General features: G+C 39.4%; 2 protein-coding genes across 3 annotated transcripts in view; both read right to left on the reverse strand.

The window, feature by feature from the left end:
* The window catches only part of LOC139560997 (Fc receptor-like protein 5), a 44,648-nt gene extending 40,768 nt beyond the window's left edge, over positions 1–3,880 (reverse strand). The window contains exon 1 of the mRNA XM_071377790.1: positions 3,826–3,880. Within this exon, the coding sequence (XP_071233891.1) occupies positions 3,826–3,880 (55 nt within the window). The remainder of the gene's footprint in view (positions 1–3,825) is intronic.
* LOC139561635 (butyrophilin subfamily 3 member A2-like) overlaps positions 1–15,447 on the reverse strand; it is a 1,433,431-nt gene that overhangs the window by 94,938 nt on the left and 1,323,046 nt on the right. The window lies entirely within an intron of this gene.

Here is a 15,447-nt window from a genome sequence, read left to right on the forward strand (position 1 = left end):
AACATCTCCAGCCTTAAACATCTGTGCTGTTTTTCTCAACGACAACAAGTGTCAAGGGATTCGTCTGAATTTGGAAGCTGATGTGTCAACTTCTGTCTGTAACGTCCGATACGACTCTCAGCTACAAACTAATATGACCCCACTATGGAAAGAGGAGACTCTCAGCTACAAACTAATATGACCCCACTATGGAAAGAGGAGACTCTCAGCTACAAACTAATATGACCCCACTATGGAAAGAGGAGACTCAGCTACAAACTAATATGACCCCACTATGGAAAGAGGAGACTCAGCTAAAAAACTAATATGACCCCACTATGGAAAGAGGAGACTCTCAGATACAAACTAATATGACCCCACTATGGAAAGAGGAGACTCTCAGATACAAACTAATATGACCCCACTATGGAAAGAGGAGACTCAGCTACAAACTAATATGACCCCACTATGGACAGAGGAGACTCAGCTACAAACTAATATGACCCCACTATGGAAAGAGGAGACTCAGCTACAAACTAATATGACCCCACTATGGACAGAGGAGACTCAGCTACAAACTAATATGACCCCACTATGGAAAGAGGAGACTCAGCTACAAACTAATATGACCCCACTATGGAAAGAGGAGACTCAGCTACAAACTAATATGACCCCACTATGGAAAGAGGAAACTCTCAGCTACAAACTAATGTCTAACGTTAGTTAGACGTCTCAGCCTCCAGTATTTATGCTGCAGTAGTTTGTGTCGGGGGGCTAGGGTCAGTTGGTTACCTGGAGTACTTCTCCTGTCTTATCCAGTGTCCTGTGTGAATTTTAAGTATGCTCTCTCTAATTCTCTCGTTCTCTCTTTCTCTCTGAGAACCTGAGCCCTAGGACCATACGTCAGGACTACCGGGCATGATGACACCTTGCTGTCCCCAGTCCGCCTGGCCTTGCTGCTATTCCAGTTTCAACTGTTCTGCCTGTGGTTACGGAACCCCTACCTGTCCCAGACCTGCTGTTTTCAACTCTTAATGATCGGCTATGAAAAGCCAACTGAGATTTATTCCTGATTATTATTTGACCATGCTTGTCATTTATGAACATTTTGAAAATCTTGGCTCTCTCTAATTTTCTCCTTCTCTCTCTCTTTCTCTCGGAGGACCTGAGCCCTAGGACCATACGTCGGGACTACCGGCCGTGGTGACTCCTTGCTGTCCCCAGTCCGCCTGGCCTTGCTGCTATTCCAGTTTCAACTGTTCTGCCTGTGGTTACGGAACCCCTACCTGTCCCAGACCTGCTGTTTTCAACTCTTAATGATCGGCTATGAAAAGCCAACTGAGATTTATTCCTGATTATTATTTGACCATGCTTGTCATTTATGGAAATTTTGAAAATCTTGGCTCTCTCTAATTTTCTCCTTCTCTCTTTCTTTCTCTCGGAGGACCTGGGCCCTAGGACCATGCGTCGGGACTGCCGCCCGTGGTGACTCCTTGCTGTCCCCAGTCCGCCTGGCCTTGCTGCTATTCCAGTTTCAGCTGTTCTGCCTGCGGTTATGGAACCGCTACCTGTCCCAGACCTGTTGTTTTTCAACTCTTGATGATCGGCTATGAAAAGCCAACTGAAAATTATTCATGATTATTATTTGACCATGCTTGTCACTTATGAACATTTTTGAACATCTTGGCATAGTTCTGTTATAATCTCCACCCGGCACAGCCAGAAGAGGACTGGCCACCCCTCATAGCCTGGTTCCTCTCTAGGTTTCTTCCTAGGTTTTGGCCTTTCTAGGGAGTTTTTCCTAGCCACCGTGCTTCTACACCTGCATTACTAGCTGTTTGGGGTTTTAGGCTGGGTGTCTGTACAGCACTTCGAGATATTAGCTGATGTACGAAGGGCTATATAAAATAAAATTGATTGATATGACCCCACTATGGAAAGAGGAGACTCTCAGATACAAACTAATATGACCCCACTATGGAAAGAGGAGACTCAGCTACAAACTAATATGACCCCACTATGGAAAGAGGAGACTCAGCTACAAACTAATATGACCCCACTATGGAAAGAGGAGACTCAGCTACAAACTAATATGACCCCACTATGGAAAGAGGAGACTGTCAGATACAAACTAATATGACCCCACTATGGAAAGGGGAGACTCAGCTACAAACTAATATGACCCCACTATGGAAAGAGGAGACTCAGATACAAACTAATATGACCCCACTATGGACAGAGGAGACTCTCAGCTACAAACTAATATGACCCCACTATGGAAAGAGGAGACTCTTAGATACAAACTAATATGACCCCACTATGGAAAGAGGAGACTCAGATACAAACTAATATGACCCCACTATGGAAAGAGGAGACTCAGATACAAACTAATATGACCCCACTATGGAAAGAGGAGACTCAGATACAAACTAATATGACCCCACTATGGAAAGAGGAGACTCAGATACAAACTAATATGACCCCACTATGGAAAGAGGAGACTCTCAGATACAAACTAATATGACCCCACTATGGAAAGAGGAGACTCATGTACAAACTAATTTGACCCCACTATGGAAAGAGGAGACTCTCAGATACAAACTAATATGACCCCACTATGGAAAGAGGAGACTCAGATACAAACTAATATGACCCCACTATGGAAAGAGGAGACTCATGTACAAACTAATTTGACCCCACTATGGAAAGAGGAGACTCTTAGATACAAACTAATATGACCCCACTATGGAAAGAGGAGACTCAGATACAAACTAATATGACCCCACTATGGAAAGAGGAGACTCAGCTACAAACTAATATGACCCCACTATGGACAGAGGAGACTCTCAGCTACAAACTAATATGACCCCACTATGGACAGAGGGGTCTCTCGGATACAAACTAATATGACCCCACTATGGAAAGAGGAGCGTTCAGTACAGACAACAAGTAGGTCACATGTCAGTACAGACAACAAGTAGGGCACATGGAGGAGAGGTATCAGTTATACATGTCAGTACAGACAACAAGTAGGACACATGTCAGTACAGACAACAAGTAGGATACATGTCAGTACAGACAACAAGTAGGTCACATGTCAGTACAGACAACAGTAGGCCTGGTGCGTGGTGCCGGCACTGGTGGTACCGGTCTGAGGGCACACACCTCAGGGCGAGTGCGGGGAGAAGGAACAGTGCGTACAGGGCTCTGGAGACGCACAGGAGGCTTGGTGCGTGGTGCCGGAACTGGTGGTACCGGGCTGGAGACACGCACCACAGGGAGAGTGCGTGGAGGAGGAACAGGGCTCTGGAGACGCACTGGAAGCCTGGTGCATGGTGTAGGCACTGGTGGTACTGGGCTGGGGCGAGGAGGTAGCGCCGGAAATACCGGACCGTGACGGCGTACAGGAGCTCTTAAGCACCGAGCCTGCCCAACCTTACCTGGTTTAATGCTCCCCGTAGCCAGGCCAGTGCGGCGAGGTGGAATAGCCCGCACTGGGCTGTGCTGGCGAACAGGGGACACCATGCGTAAGGCTGGTGCCATGTACACCGGCCCGAGGAGACGTACTGGAGACCAGATACGTTGAGCCGGCTTCATGGCACCTGGCTCGATGCCCACTCTAGCCTGGCCGATACGTGGAGCTGGAATGTACCGCACCGGGCTAAGCACACGCACAGGAGACACCGTGCGCTTTTCCGCATAACACGGTGTCTGCCCGTACTCTCGCTCTCCACAGTAAGCACGAGGAGTTGGCGCAGGTCTCCTACCTGACTTCGCCACACTCCCCTTTAGCCCCTCCAAGAAATTTTTGGGGCTGCTTCTCAGGCTTCCGTGCTAGCCGCGTACCTTGATAACGTCTCGGTTCCTCCATTCTCCTGTATCCCTCCTCGCACTGTTCCATGGAATCCCAGGCCCAATGTCCGGCACTCTCTCTGGATCGATCGACCAGTGCTCTATTTCCTCCCAGGTTGTATAGCCCTGCTGCAGAACGCAATGAACAGGAACAATCACCCACAAACAAACAGTGAACACAGCCTACCTAAATATGGTTCCCAATCAGAGACAACGTAAAACACCTGCCTCTGATTGAGAACCATATCAGGCCAATCAGACACACCTAAACCAATGAGACACAAAACATAGAATATACCCACCCAGCTCACGTCCTGACCAACTAAACAAAGACTAAACAAAGGAAATAAGGTCAGGAACGTGACAATGACTCTGTATAATACTGTATATAAGATGGAAGGGAGTTCATGGCTCTGTATAATACTGTATATTAGATGGGAGTTCATGACTCTGTATAATACTGTATATTAGATGGGAGTTCATGACTCTGTATAATACTGTATATTAGATGGAAGGGAGTTCACGACTCTGTATAATACTGTATATTAGATGGGAGTTCATGGCTCTGTATAATACTGTATATTAGATGGGAGTTCATGACTCTGTATAATACTGTATATTAGATGGGAGTTCATGACTCTGTATAATACTGTATATTAGATGGGAGTTCATGGCTCTGTATAATACTGTATATTAGATGGAAGGGAGTTCATGACTCTGTATAATACTGTATATTAGATGGAAGGGAGTTCATGACTCTGTATAATACTGTATATTAGATGGAAAGGAGTTCATGACTCTGTATAATACTGTATATTAGATGGAAGGGAGTTCATGACTCTGTATAATACTGTATATTAGATGGGAGTTCATGACTCTGTATAATACTGTATATTAGATGGAAGGGAGTTCACGACTCTGTATAATACTGTATATTAGATGGAAGGGAGTTCATGACTCTGTATAATACTGTATATAAGTTGGAAGGGAGTTCATGACTCTGTATAATACTGTATATTAGATGGGAGTTCATGACTCTGTATAATACTGTATATTAGATGGAAGGGAGTTCATGACTCTGTATAATACTGTATATTAGATGGGAGTTCATGACTCTGTATAATACTGTATATTAGATGGAAGGGAGTTCATGACTTTGTATAATACTATATATTAAATGAGAGTTCATGACTCTGTATAATACTGTATATTACATGGAAGGGAGTTCATGACTCTGTATAATACTGTATATTAGATGGGAGTTCATGGCTCTATATAATACTGTATATTAGATGGAAATTCATGACTCTGTATAATACTGTATATTTGATGGAAGGCAGTTCATGACTTTATTATTATTCCCCGCGACCCTACCACCAATCCCCCAATTGGAGTAAACTAATAAACACTTCTGCTTTTACCTTCAATTTCTACATATTATACCTATCTTACAGACACAGTCCACTTTACAATAGTTCTCTCTTATTTGTTCTTAGTCCTTCCTCTATTTCTGTTGTCCATCCAATTTTATTTCCACTTGTAACTGTGCTATTTCACAAAAGCTCCGCACCTATACACATTTCACAGATCCCGTATGCCCTATATTGTTTATCTTGTTATTAGTCCCACCCTTCAGTTCCACCCAACCCTTCCCATCTATCTTCCAACATCATCCATTTCGGATTTCTATTTGCCATACATTTCTCAACTGTGCTGTGATGCTTCACAAAAGACTTGAACCTTCCTATTCTCATAGCTTCTACAGATTGTAAATTAAAAATAAACATTTTTGCTAAAATAATTATTATATTATTGATTGATTGACTATGGCTTTTCAAATCCCCCAGTATTGCTATCTGTAGCGTTAGTTTTAGGCAAATGTTGCAATTCTTCAGCCATTCCTGGACCTGTGACCAAAAACGAGCTACATATGGACAATACCAAAATAAATGATCTAATGACTCTGCCTCCTCACAACAGAATCTGCAGAGCTGGGAAGATTGTATACCCCATATATATATAACATTCTATTAGTTGCAAGAATTTTGTACAGTAATTTAAATTGAAAAATTCGAAGTTTTGAATCCGGCGTTGTTTTGCGTATCAATTCATAAACCATGTGCCATGGAATGGGTACATCGAAAATCTCTTCCCAACTATTTTGCAATTTATATGGCACAGCTGTCAGTTTTTTGGTCCTTAAATGAAATTGGTATATGTTTTTATTTATCACACTTTTCTTTAACCATTTATGTTCTTTAATACAGGGCCGAAATACAAGTTCTTTACTTTTTTCCCCTTCTACTTGCCTCTTACATTTTTGTGGTAATGCTGCAATTAATTGGTTGTAATTTTGGGTAGAGCAGACATTTCCATATGTCTGTGTTAGCTGCATGTGTGACATAACTCCACCAGTCCTATTTATGATATCATTCACAAAAATTATACCTTTTTTAAACATTTCTTCGATAAATACAGTTTTTTTATCAATTATTATATTTGAATTTAACCACAATATTTGTTGTACTATTTGTTCCGTCCTTTCAGGTGGATTAAACTGAAATTGCAACCAACTTTCTAAAGCTTGTTTAAAAAATAAGGATATTTTGGAGATTATTTCCTTTTCAAACAACCGAAAGTGAGCAGGTGTAATCTGAATAAAGGGAAAAAGGCCCTTCTTGAACATAGGATGAGACATTCGTACCAATTTACTAGAGAACCAGTTTGGATTTAAGTATAACTTTTGTATGACCGATGCCTTTAGTGAGAGGTCTAATGCTTTAATATTTAATAATTTCTGCCCTCCGAATTCATATTCGTTATATAAATAGGCCCTTTTAATTTTATCTGGCTTGCCGTTCCAAATAAAATTTAATATTTTTTGTTCATATAATTTAAAAAGCAGGTCACTAGGTGTAGGCAAAACCATAAGCAAATAGGTAAACTGTGATATGACTAAAGAGTTAATCAGGGTGATTTTTCCACAAATAGACAGGTATTTTCCTTTCCATGGTAACAAGATCTTATCTATTTTTGCTAACTTTCTATAAAAATTTATTGGAGTGAGATCATTTCTTTCTTTTGGGATTTTTATACCGAGTATGTCCACATCTCCGTCAGACCATTTAATTGGTAAACTACATGGCAATATAAAATGTGTATTTTTTAGTGATCCAATACGTAATATGGTACATTTATCATAATTTGGTTTTAATCCAGAGAGGATAGCAAAGGTATCTAGATCCTCTATGAGGCCCTGGAGAGACTCTAGTTGTGGTTTTAAAAGAAAACATGAATCATCAGCGTACAATGACACCTTAGTTTTTAAGCCACGGATTTCTAATCCCTTAATATTAATGTTTGATCTAATTTTAACAGCTAACATTTCGATGGCAATAATAAATAGATATGCCGATAGTGGACAACCTTGTTTTACTCCTCTAGATAGTTTAAAACTTTCTGAGATGTAGCCATTATTTACTATTTTACACCTAGGGTTACTATACATAATTTTAACCCATTTTATAAGAGATTCCCCAAAATTGAAATATTCTAGGCATTTATATATAAACTCCAGTCGTACTTTATCAAAAGCCTTTTCAAAATCAGCTATGAAAACCAGGCCTGGTGTCCCCGATATCTCATAGTGTTCTATTGTTTCCAGTACTTGCCTTATATTATCTCCAATGTATCGTCCATGTAAAAAACCTGTCTGATTAGGATGAATAATATCTGACAAAACTTTTTTTATTCTATGCGCCAAGCATTTTGCTAGGATTTTTGCATCACAACACTGAAGTGTAAGAGGTCTCCAATTTTTTAATTGGACTGGATCTTTATATATACCACTTGGGTCCTGTTTCAGTAATAACGATATCAGACCTTCTTGTTGCGTGTCTGATAATCTACCATTTATATAGGAGTGGTTAAAACAAGTTAATAATGGTCCTTTGAGTATATCAAAAAACGTTTTGTATACTTCCACTGGTATGCCATCCAGCCCTGGAGTTTTCCCATCTTTAAAGGCCCCAATTGCATCAAGCAGTTCCTCCTCTGTAATTTGGCCTTCACATGAGTCTTTCTGTTCAGATGTTAATTTTACATTATTAATAGGAAAAAAATCCATACAATTAGTTTCAGTTAGTGGAGATGGAGGAGCCTGAAACGAAAACATATTCTTAAAGTACTTTACTTCCTCTTTCAAAATATAATTTGGTGAATCATGCGTGACTCCGTCATTTGTAACAAGTTTTAATACATTTTTTTTGGTAGCATTTCTATATTGAAGATTGAAAAAGAATTTGGTGCATTTTTCCCCATATTCCATCCAGTTCGCTTTATTTTTTAATATATTACACTGGATCTTTCTTGAATAAGTTCCTCCATTTCTTTTTGTTTTTCCTCTAAATTATTCTGTGCCTCTATGGTACCGTTTTTATTGCTATCTAACTGTACTGTTAGTCCTTCAATTTCCTTTGTTAATATGGACTCTTTTGATCTAAATTGCTTTTGTTTTATAGATGAGTACTGAATTGCATGGCCTCTAAAGGCACACTTAAAAGTGTCCCATACAATAAGGGGATCTGCTGTACCTATGTTATGTCTGAAAAAGTCAGTTATAAAATCTTCTGTCCTAGTTCTAAACAATTTATCATCTAGTAGACTTTGATTAAATTTCCAATATCCTCGCCCACGTGGAAATTCTGTAAGAGAAATATATATGCCAATTATGTGATGATCCGACCGCATTCTATCCCCTATCAACACTTTTTTAACTTTTGGTGCCAGAGAGAATGGAATAAGAAAGTAGTCAAGACGACTAGCTTGATTCAGCCTCCGCCATGTATATCTCACTAAATCAGGGTATTTAAGTCTCCATATATCCACTAATTCCAATATATCCATGACATTCATGATTTCCTTATGTGCCTGAGGGTGATAGTTTGTAGTGTGATTTCCTTTCCGGTCTATAGAGCTATTTAAGACCGTATTAAAATCTCCCATTATAATAATAGAGTCTAGTGTTGCTTGTAGAGTTGATAAATTCTTATATATATTTTCAAAGAAGCTTGGATCATCATTATTCGGACCGTATAGGTTAACAAGCCATATTTGTTTATTGTCCAATAACATATTTAAAATAATCCATCTACCTTGAGGATCTGTTTGGACAATTTGCACATTTGGATCAAAATTATTGTTAATTAAGATCATCACCGCTTTTGAATTTCTTTGCCCATGGGAGAAATATATTTTGCCCACCCAGTTCTTTTTCCACAAAACTTCATCTAAAACTGTTGAATGGGTTTCCTGTAAACAATAAATATTATAATCCTTCTCTTTTAGCCAGGTAAATACTGATCGTCTTTTCTTATTATCTGCTAAGCCATTACAATTGTAACTGGCTATACTTATTTCACCACTTACCATGAGACACACCTTTCATTCTTTTAATCAGAATATATTTTTGTAAACGTACTATTAAAAAGTAACATAATGATTGAGTGTCTATATAGTTGTACCATGATATTTGCATTTCTACTAAGTAAACCTCCAATTGGTCCCTACTATTCCACCCGCTAAAAGGCCTCATCTCGAGATGGCTTGTCATCCCAATGCCCGGCAGACCACCCTCGACCCCCTGTATCCCATAGCCCTGAGCCGACTGGGATCCATTCTTTGAAAAGAGCATACAGTTCCATTTACCGAATTGAAGTAAATCAATTGCCATATGCATTTCCATTGCCCTCACCTCGATTTGTATTATATATAGCTGTGGATCATCCTCTATTGTCCCTTACATCTTTTACTTCTTCTTTCGCAACAGTTGTGGGATACACACATACACCCACACACACTCAGCCCTTACCCCCACACAACCATAAGCTCACTTTCTCAACAGTTGCACCATCCCAGAGCCCAACTCAAGATGGGTCATGATTTACAAATGCTATTGCAGTTGCAGCTGCATGAGAAGGCCTGCAAGACCGCGCAAAAAATAAGCAAAAATTGAGATTTATTTACCATTGTCATATCCTACATAATGGCAGTCAAATGTACACCCTATTCCTGAAACACCCACAATACGGCCACCAGTCATGACCATGTCCCCACGCATCTCCATGCAGTCCGACCTTGATTCTGTGCCGCCAGGGCCACAATAATATACCCCCTCTCTGAATGTCCGAGTGTGACCCCCTCCCCATGGGTTACTGCAGCTAGTGTTGCCAGCACTGCCACTGCCTGGGTGGGGGCACCCCACCGGAATCCCCACCGGCTAGGTACAAGGTTGTCAAGGTTCTCATTAGCAGCTTTGAGAATTTCCTTGTATATTTTGCTCTCCCTTTAGGGGGCTTTGGCTTTGCAGGACCAACCCTGCCAAGCAGGCTCAGAATCTTGAGGGGGCAGTGCTGCTCTTGGTCTCTGACCTCATTTTAGCTGCATATAAGTAAACAGAAGGCACAGTATGTGTGGATGGTATGGTTTCTTGACTGAATATGTTTTCGTTTCAGGCTCCCCCATCTCCACTAACTGAAACTAATTGTATGGATTTTTTTCCTATTAATAATGTAAAATTAACATCTGAACAGAAAGACTCATGTGAAGGCCAAATTACAGAGGAGGAACTGCTTGATGCAATTGGGGCCTTTAAAGATGGGAAAACTCCAGGGCTGGATGGCATACCAGTGGAAGTATACAAAACGTTTTTTGATATACTCAAAGGACCATTATTAACTTGTTTTAACCACTCCTATATAAATGGTAGATTATCAGACACGCAACAAGAAGGTCTGATATCGTTATTACTGAAACAGGACCCAAGTGGTATATATAAAGATCCAGTCCAATTAAAAAATTGGAGACCTCTTACACTTCAGTGTTGTGATGCAAAAATCCTAGCAAAATGCTTGGCGCATAGAATAAAAAAAGTTTTGTCAGATATTATTCATCCTAATCAGACAGGTTTTTTACATGGACGATACATTGGAGATAATATAAGGCAAGCACTGGAAACAATAGAACACTATGAGATATCGGGGACACCAGGCCTGGTTTTCATAGCTGATTTTGAAAAGGCTTTTGATAAAGTACGACTGGAGTTTATATATAAATGCCTAGAATATTTCAATTTTGGGGAATCTCTTATAAAATGGGTTAAAATTATGTATAGTAACCCTAGGTGTAAAATAGTAAATAATGGCTACATCTCAGAAAGTTTTAAACTATCTAGAGGAGTAAAACAAGGTTGTCCACTATCGGCATATCTATTTATTATTGCCATCGAAATGTTAGCTGTTAAAATTAGATCAAACATTAATATTAAGGGATTAGAAATCCGTGGCTTAAAAACTAAGGTGTCATTGTACGCTGATGATTCATGTTTTCTTTTAAAACCACAACTAGAGTCTCTCCAGGGCCTCATAGAGGATCTAGATACCTTTGCTATCCTCTCTGGATTAAAACCAAATTATGATAAATGTACCATATTACGTATTGGATCACTAAAAAATACACATTTTATATTGCCATGTAGTTTACCAATTAAATGGTCTGACGGAGATGTGGACATACTCGGTATAAAAATCCCAAAAGAAAGAAATGATCTCACTCCAATAAATTTTTATAGAAAGTTAGCAAAAATAGATAAGATCTTGTTACCATGGAAAGGAAAATACCTGTCTATTTGTGGAAAAATCACCCTGATTAACTCTTTAGTCATATCACAGTTTACCTATTTGCTTATGGTTTTGCCTACACCTAGTGACCTGCTTTTTAAATTATATGAACAAAAAATATTAAATTTTATTTGGAACGGCAAGCCAGATAAAATTAAAAGGGCCTATTTATATAACGAATATGAATTCGGAGGGCAGAAATTATTAAATATTAAAGCATTAGACCTCTCACTAAAGGCATCGGTCATACAAAAGTTATACTTAAATCCAAACTGGTTCTCTAGTAAATTGGTACGAATGTCTCATCCTATGTTCAAGAAGGGCCTTTTTCCCTTTATTCAGATTACACCTGCTCACTTTCGGTTGTTTGAAAAGGAAATAATCTCCAAAATATCCTTATTTTTTAAACAAGCCTTAGAAAGTTGGTTGCAATTTCAGTTTAATCCACCTGAAAGGACGGAACAAATAGTACAACAAATATTGTGGTTAAATTCAAATATAATAATTGATAAAAAAACTGTATTTATCGAAGAAATGTTTAAAAAAGGTATAATTTTTGTGAATGATATCATAAATAGGACTGGTGGAGTTATGTCACACATGCAGCTAACACAGACATATGGAAATGTCTGCTCTACCCAAAATTACAACCAATTAATTGCAGCATTACCACAAAAATGGAAGAGGCAAGTAGAAGGGGAAAAAAGTAAAGAACTTGTATTTCAGCCCTGTATTAAAGAACATAAATGGTTAAAGAAAAGTGTGATAAATAAAAACATATACCAATTTCATTTAAGGACCAAAAAACTGACAGCTGTGCCATATAAATTGCAAAATAGTTGGGAAGAGATTTTCGATGTACCCATTCCATGGCACATGGTTTATGAATTGATACGCAAAACAACGCCGGATTCAAAACTTCGAATTTTTCAATTTAAATTACTGTACAAAATTCTTGCAACTAATAGAATGTTATATATATATGGGGTATACAATCTTCCCAGCTCTGCAGATTCTGTTGTGAGGAGGCAGAGTCATTAGATCATTTATTTTGGTATTGTCCATATGTAGCTCGTTTTTGGTCACAGGTCCAGGAATGGCTGAAGAATTGCAACATTTGCCTAAAACTAACGCTACAGATAGCAATACTGGGGGATTTGAAAAGCCATAGTCAATCAATCAATAATATAATAATTATTTTAGCAAAAATGTTTATTTTTAATTTACAATCTGTAGAAGCTATGAGAATAGGAAGGTTCAAGTCTTTTGTGAAGCATCACAGCACAGTTGAGAAATGTATGGCAAATAGAAATCCGAAATGGATGATGTTGGAAGATAGATGGGAAGGGTTGGGTGGAACTGAAGGGTGGGACTAATAACAAGATAAACAATATAGGGCATACGGGATCTGTGAAATGTGTATAGGTGCGGAGCTTTTGTGAAATAGCACAGTTACAAGTGGAAATAAAATTGGATGGACAACAGAAATAGAGGAAGGACTAAGAACAAATAAGAGAGAACTATTGTAAAGTGGACTGTGTCTGTAAGATAGGTATAAGATGTAGAAATTGAAGGTAAAAGCAGAAGTGTTTATTAGTTTACTCCAATTGGGGGATCGGTGGTAGGGTGCGGGGAATAATAATAAAGGTATATTCTTTAAAAAAGTATGTATGTCTATATAGGTATGTATATGTATATATGTGTATATGTATGCATGCGTGTATGGATATATATATTTACCCCCAAAAATATGGGGGAATGGAAATGATGCAGACAATTACATTGGAAGCAACATTCTTTCCGCAATACTAAGCTGATCCACCCCTAAAAAAAATATAAAATATATATATATATATATAAAAAAAAATACTGTATATTAGACGGAAGGGAGTTCATGACTCTGTATAATACTGTATATTAGATGGGAGTTCATGACTCTGTATAATACTGTACATTAGATGGAAGGGAGTTCCATACTGTACGTTTCCTTGAATTTGTTCTGAAACTGGGGACTATGAAAAGACCCCTGGTGGGGTAAGTGTGTGTGTCAGTTCTGTGTGTAAGTTGACTATGCAAACTATTTGGAATTTCCAAAACATTAGTTTTTCTTTTAAAAACAAGAACTGACACAGTCAGTCTTTCCTCAACTCTTAGCCAAGAGAGACTGGCTGCAGAGGCATCTCTAGCAGGGAAGACATTTGACAAATGTACTTGTTGGAAAGGTGGCATCCTATGATGGTGCCAAGTTGAAAGTAACTGAGCTCTTCGGTACTGGCCATTCTATTGCCAATGTTTGTCTATGGAGATTGCATGGATGTGTGCTCGATGTTATAAACCTGTCAGCAACGGGTAAACCTGTCAGCAACGGGTGTAGCTGAAATAGCCTAATCCATTAATTTGAAGGGGTGTCCATATACTATGTATATGTGGATGATAGTATTATGTACTGTCGTGGAAATTCAGTACTGAGAGAGACTTGGTAATTTTTTCAAACAATCATCTATATTTAATATCAATTAATTATTGCAAGAAGGAAACCATCGACCCCACATTCTGAGGTGTGTTGCTGAGTGCTGAACTGATAATGAAAAAACTGATGTTATACTGTCTATGGGACCTAAACATGCTTAGTCAGCCTGGTACCAACTCCCATAAGCCACCTTGGTTATCTACATAGGATGTTGTTTTATCCCCATCCAGGCTTAGTTTCCCAGATGCCAGGAAGACGATACAATGAGGCATTGTTCTAAACTCTTCCAGGCTACCAAGCTGCATCACATCTGGCCGTGATTGGGAGCCCCAAAGGGCAACGCACAATTGGCCCAGCGTCGTCCGTGTTCGGGCCAGGGTTGGCCGTCATTGTAATAAGCTATTTGTTCTTAACTGACTTGCCTAGTTAAATAAATAAAGGTACATTTTTAATATATTTTTTTATATCTATATCTCGGGTCAGGAAGCTAGAGTGGAAATCTTAAAAGTTGCCAGCTTCAGAAGACTCAGAACTCAGAGAGAGAGAGAGTCCTAAGAACCTTACTTTATTTCATAAAACATTTGGTGCATAAATATAACATCATCTGCAATCCTGCTACCACAGCAGGCAATTATCCCGACTGCTGACCTGGCTGAGACAAGATTATAGTCCCATTACCCACCCCTGCTGACCTGGCTGAGACAAGACTACAGTCCCATTACCCCCCCCCTGCTGACCTGGCTGAGACAAGGCTACAGTCCCATTACCCGCCCTGCTGACCTGGCTGAGACAAGACTACAGTCCCATTACCCGCCCTGCTGACCTGGCTGAGACAAGACTACAGTCCCATTACCCCCCCCCCCCCCCCTGCTGACCTGCCTGAGACAAGACTACAGTTTTTTTTATTTAACCTTTATTTAACCAGGTAAGCTAGTTGAGAACAAGTTCTCATTTACAAATGAGACCTTGCCAAAATAAAGCAAAGCAGTTCGACACAAACAACAACACAGATTTACACATGGATTAAACAAACGTACAGTCAATAACACAATACATAAAAATCCATATACAGTGTGTGCAAATGAGGTAAGATTATTGTAATAAATAGGCCGAAGTGGCGAAGTAATTACAATTTAGCAATTTAACACTGGAGTGATAGATGTGCAGAAGATGAATGTGCAAGTAGAGATACTGGGGTGCAAAGGAGCAAGATAAATAAATAAATACAGTATGGGGATGAGGTAGTTGGATGGGCTATTTACAGATGGGCTATGTACAGGTGCAATGATCTGTGAGCTGCTCTGATGCTTAAAGTTAGTGAGGGAGATATGAGTCTCCAGCTTCAGTGATTTTTTGCAATTCGTTCCAGTCATTGGCAGCATAGATCTGGAAGGAAAGGCGGCCAAAGGGGGAATAGGCTTTGGGGGTGACCAGTGAAATATACCTGCTGGAGCGCGTGCTACGGGTGGG

Source organism: Salvelinus alpinus, chromosome 31 (genome assembly GCF_045679555.1).
Source record: "Salvelinus alpinus chromosome 31, SLU_Salpinus.1, whole genome shotgun sequence".
In the NCBI taxonomy this organism is placed as follows: domain Eukaryota; kingdom Metazoa; phylum Chordata; class Actinopteri; order Salmoniformes; family Salmonidae; genus Salvelinus; species Salvelinus alpinus.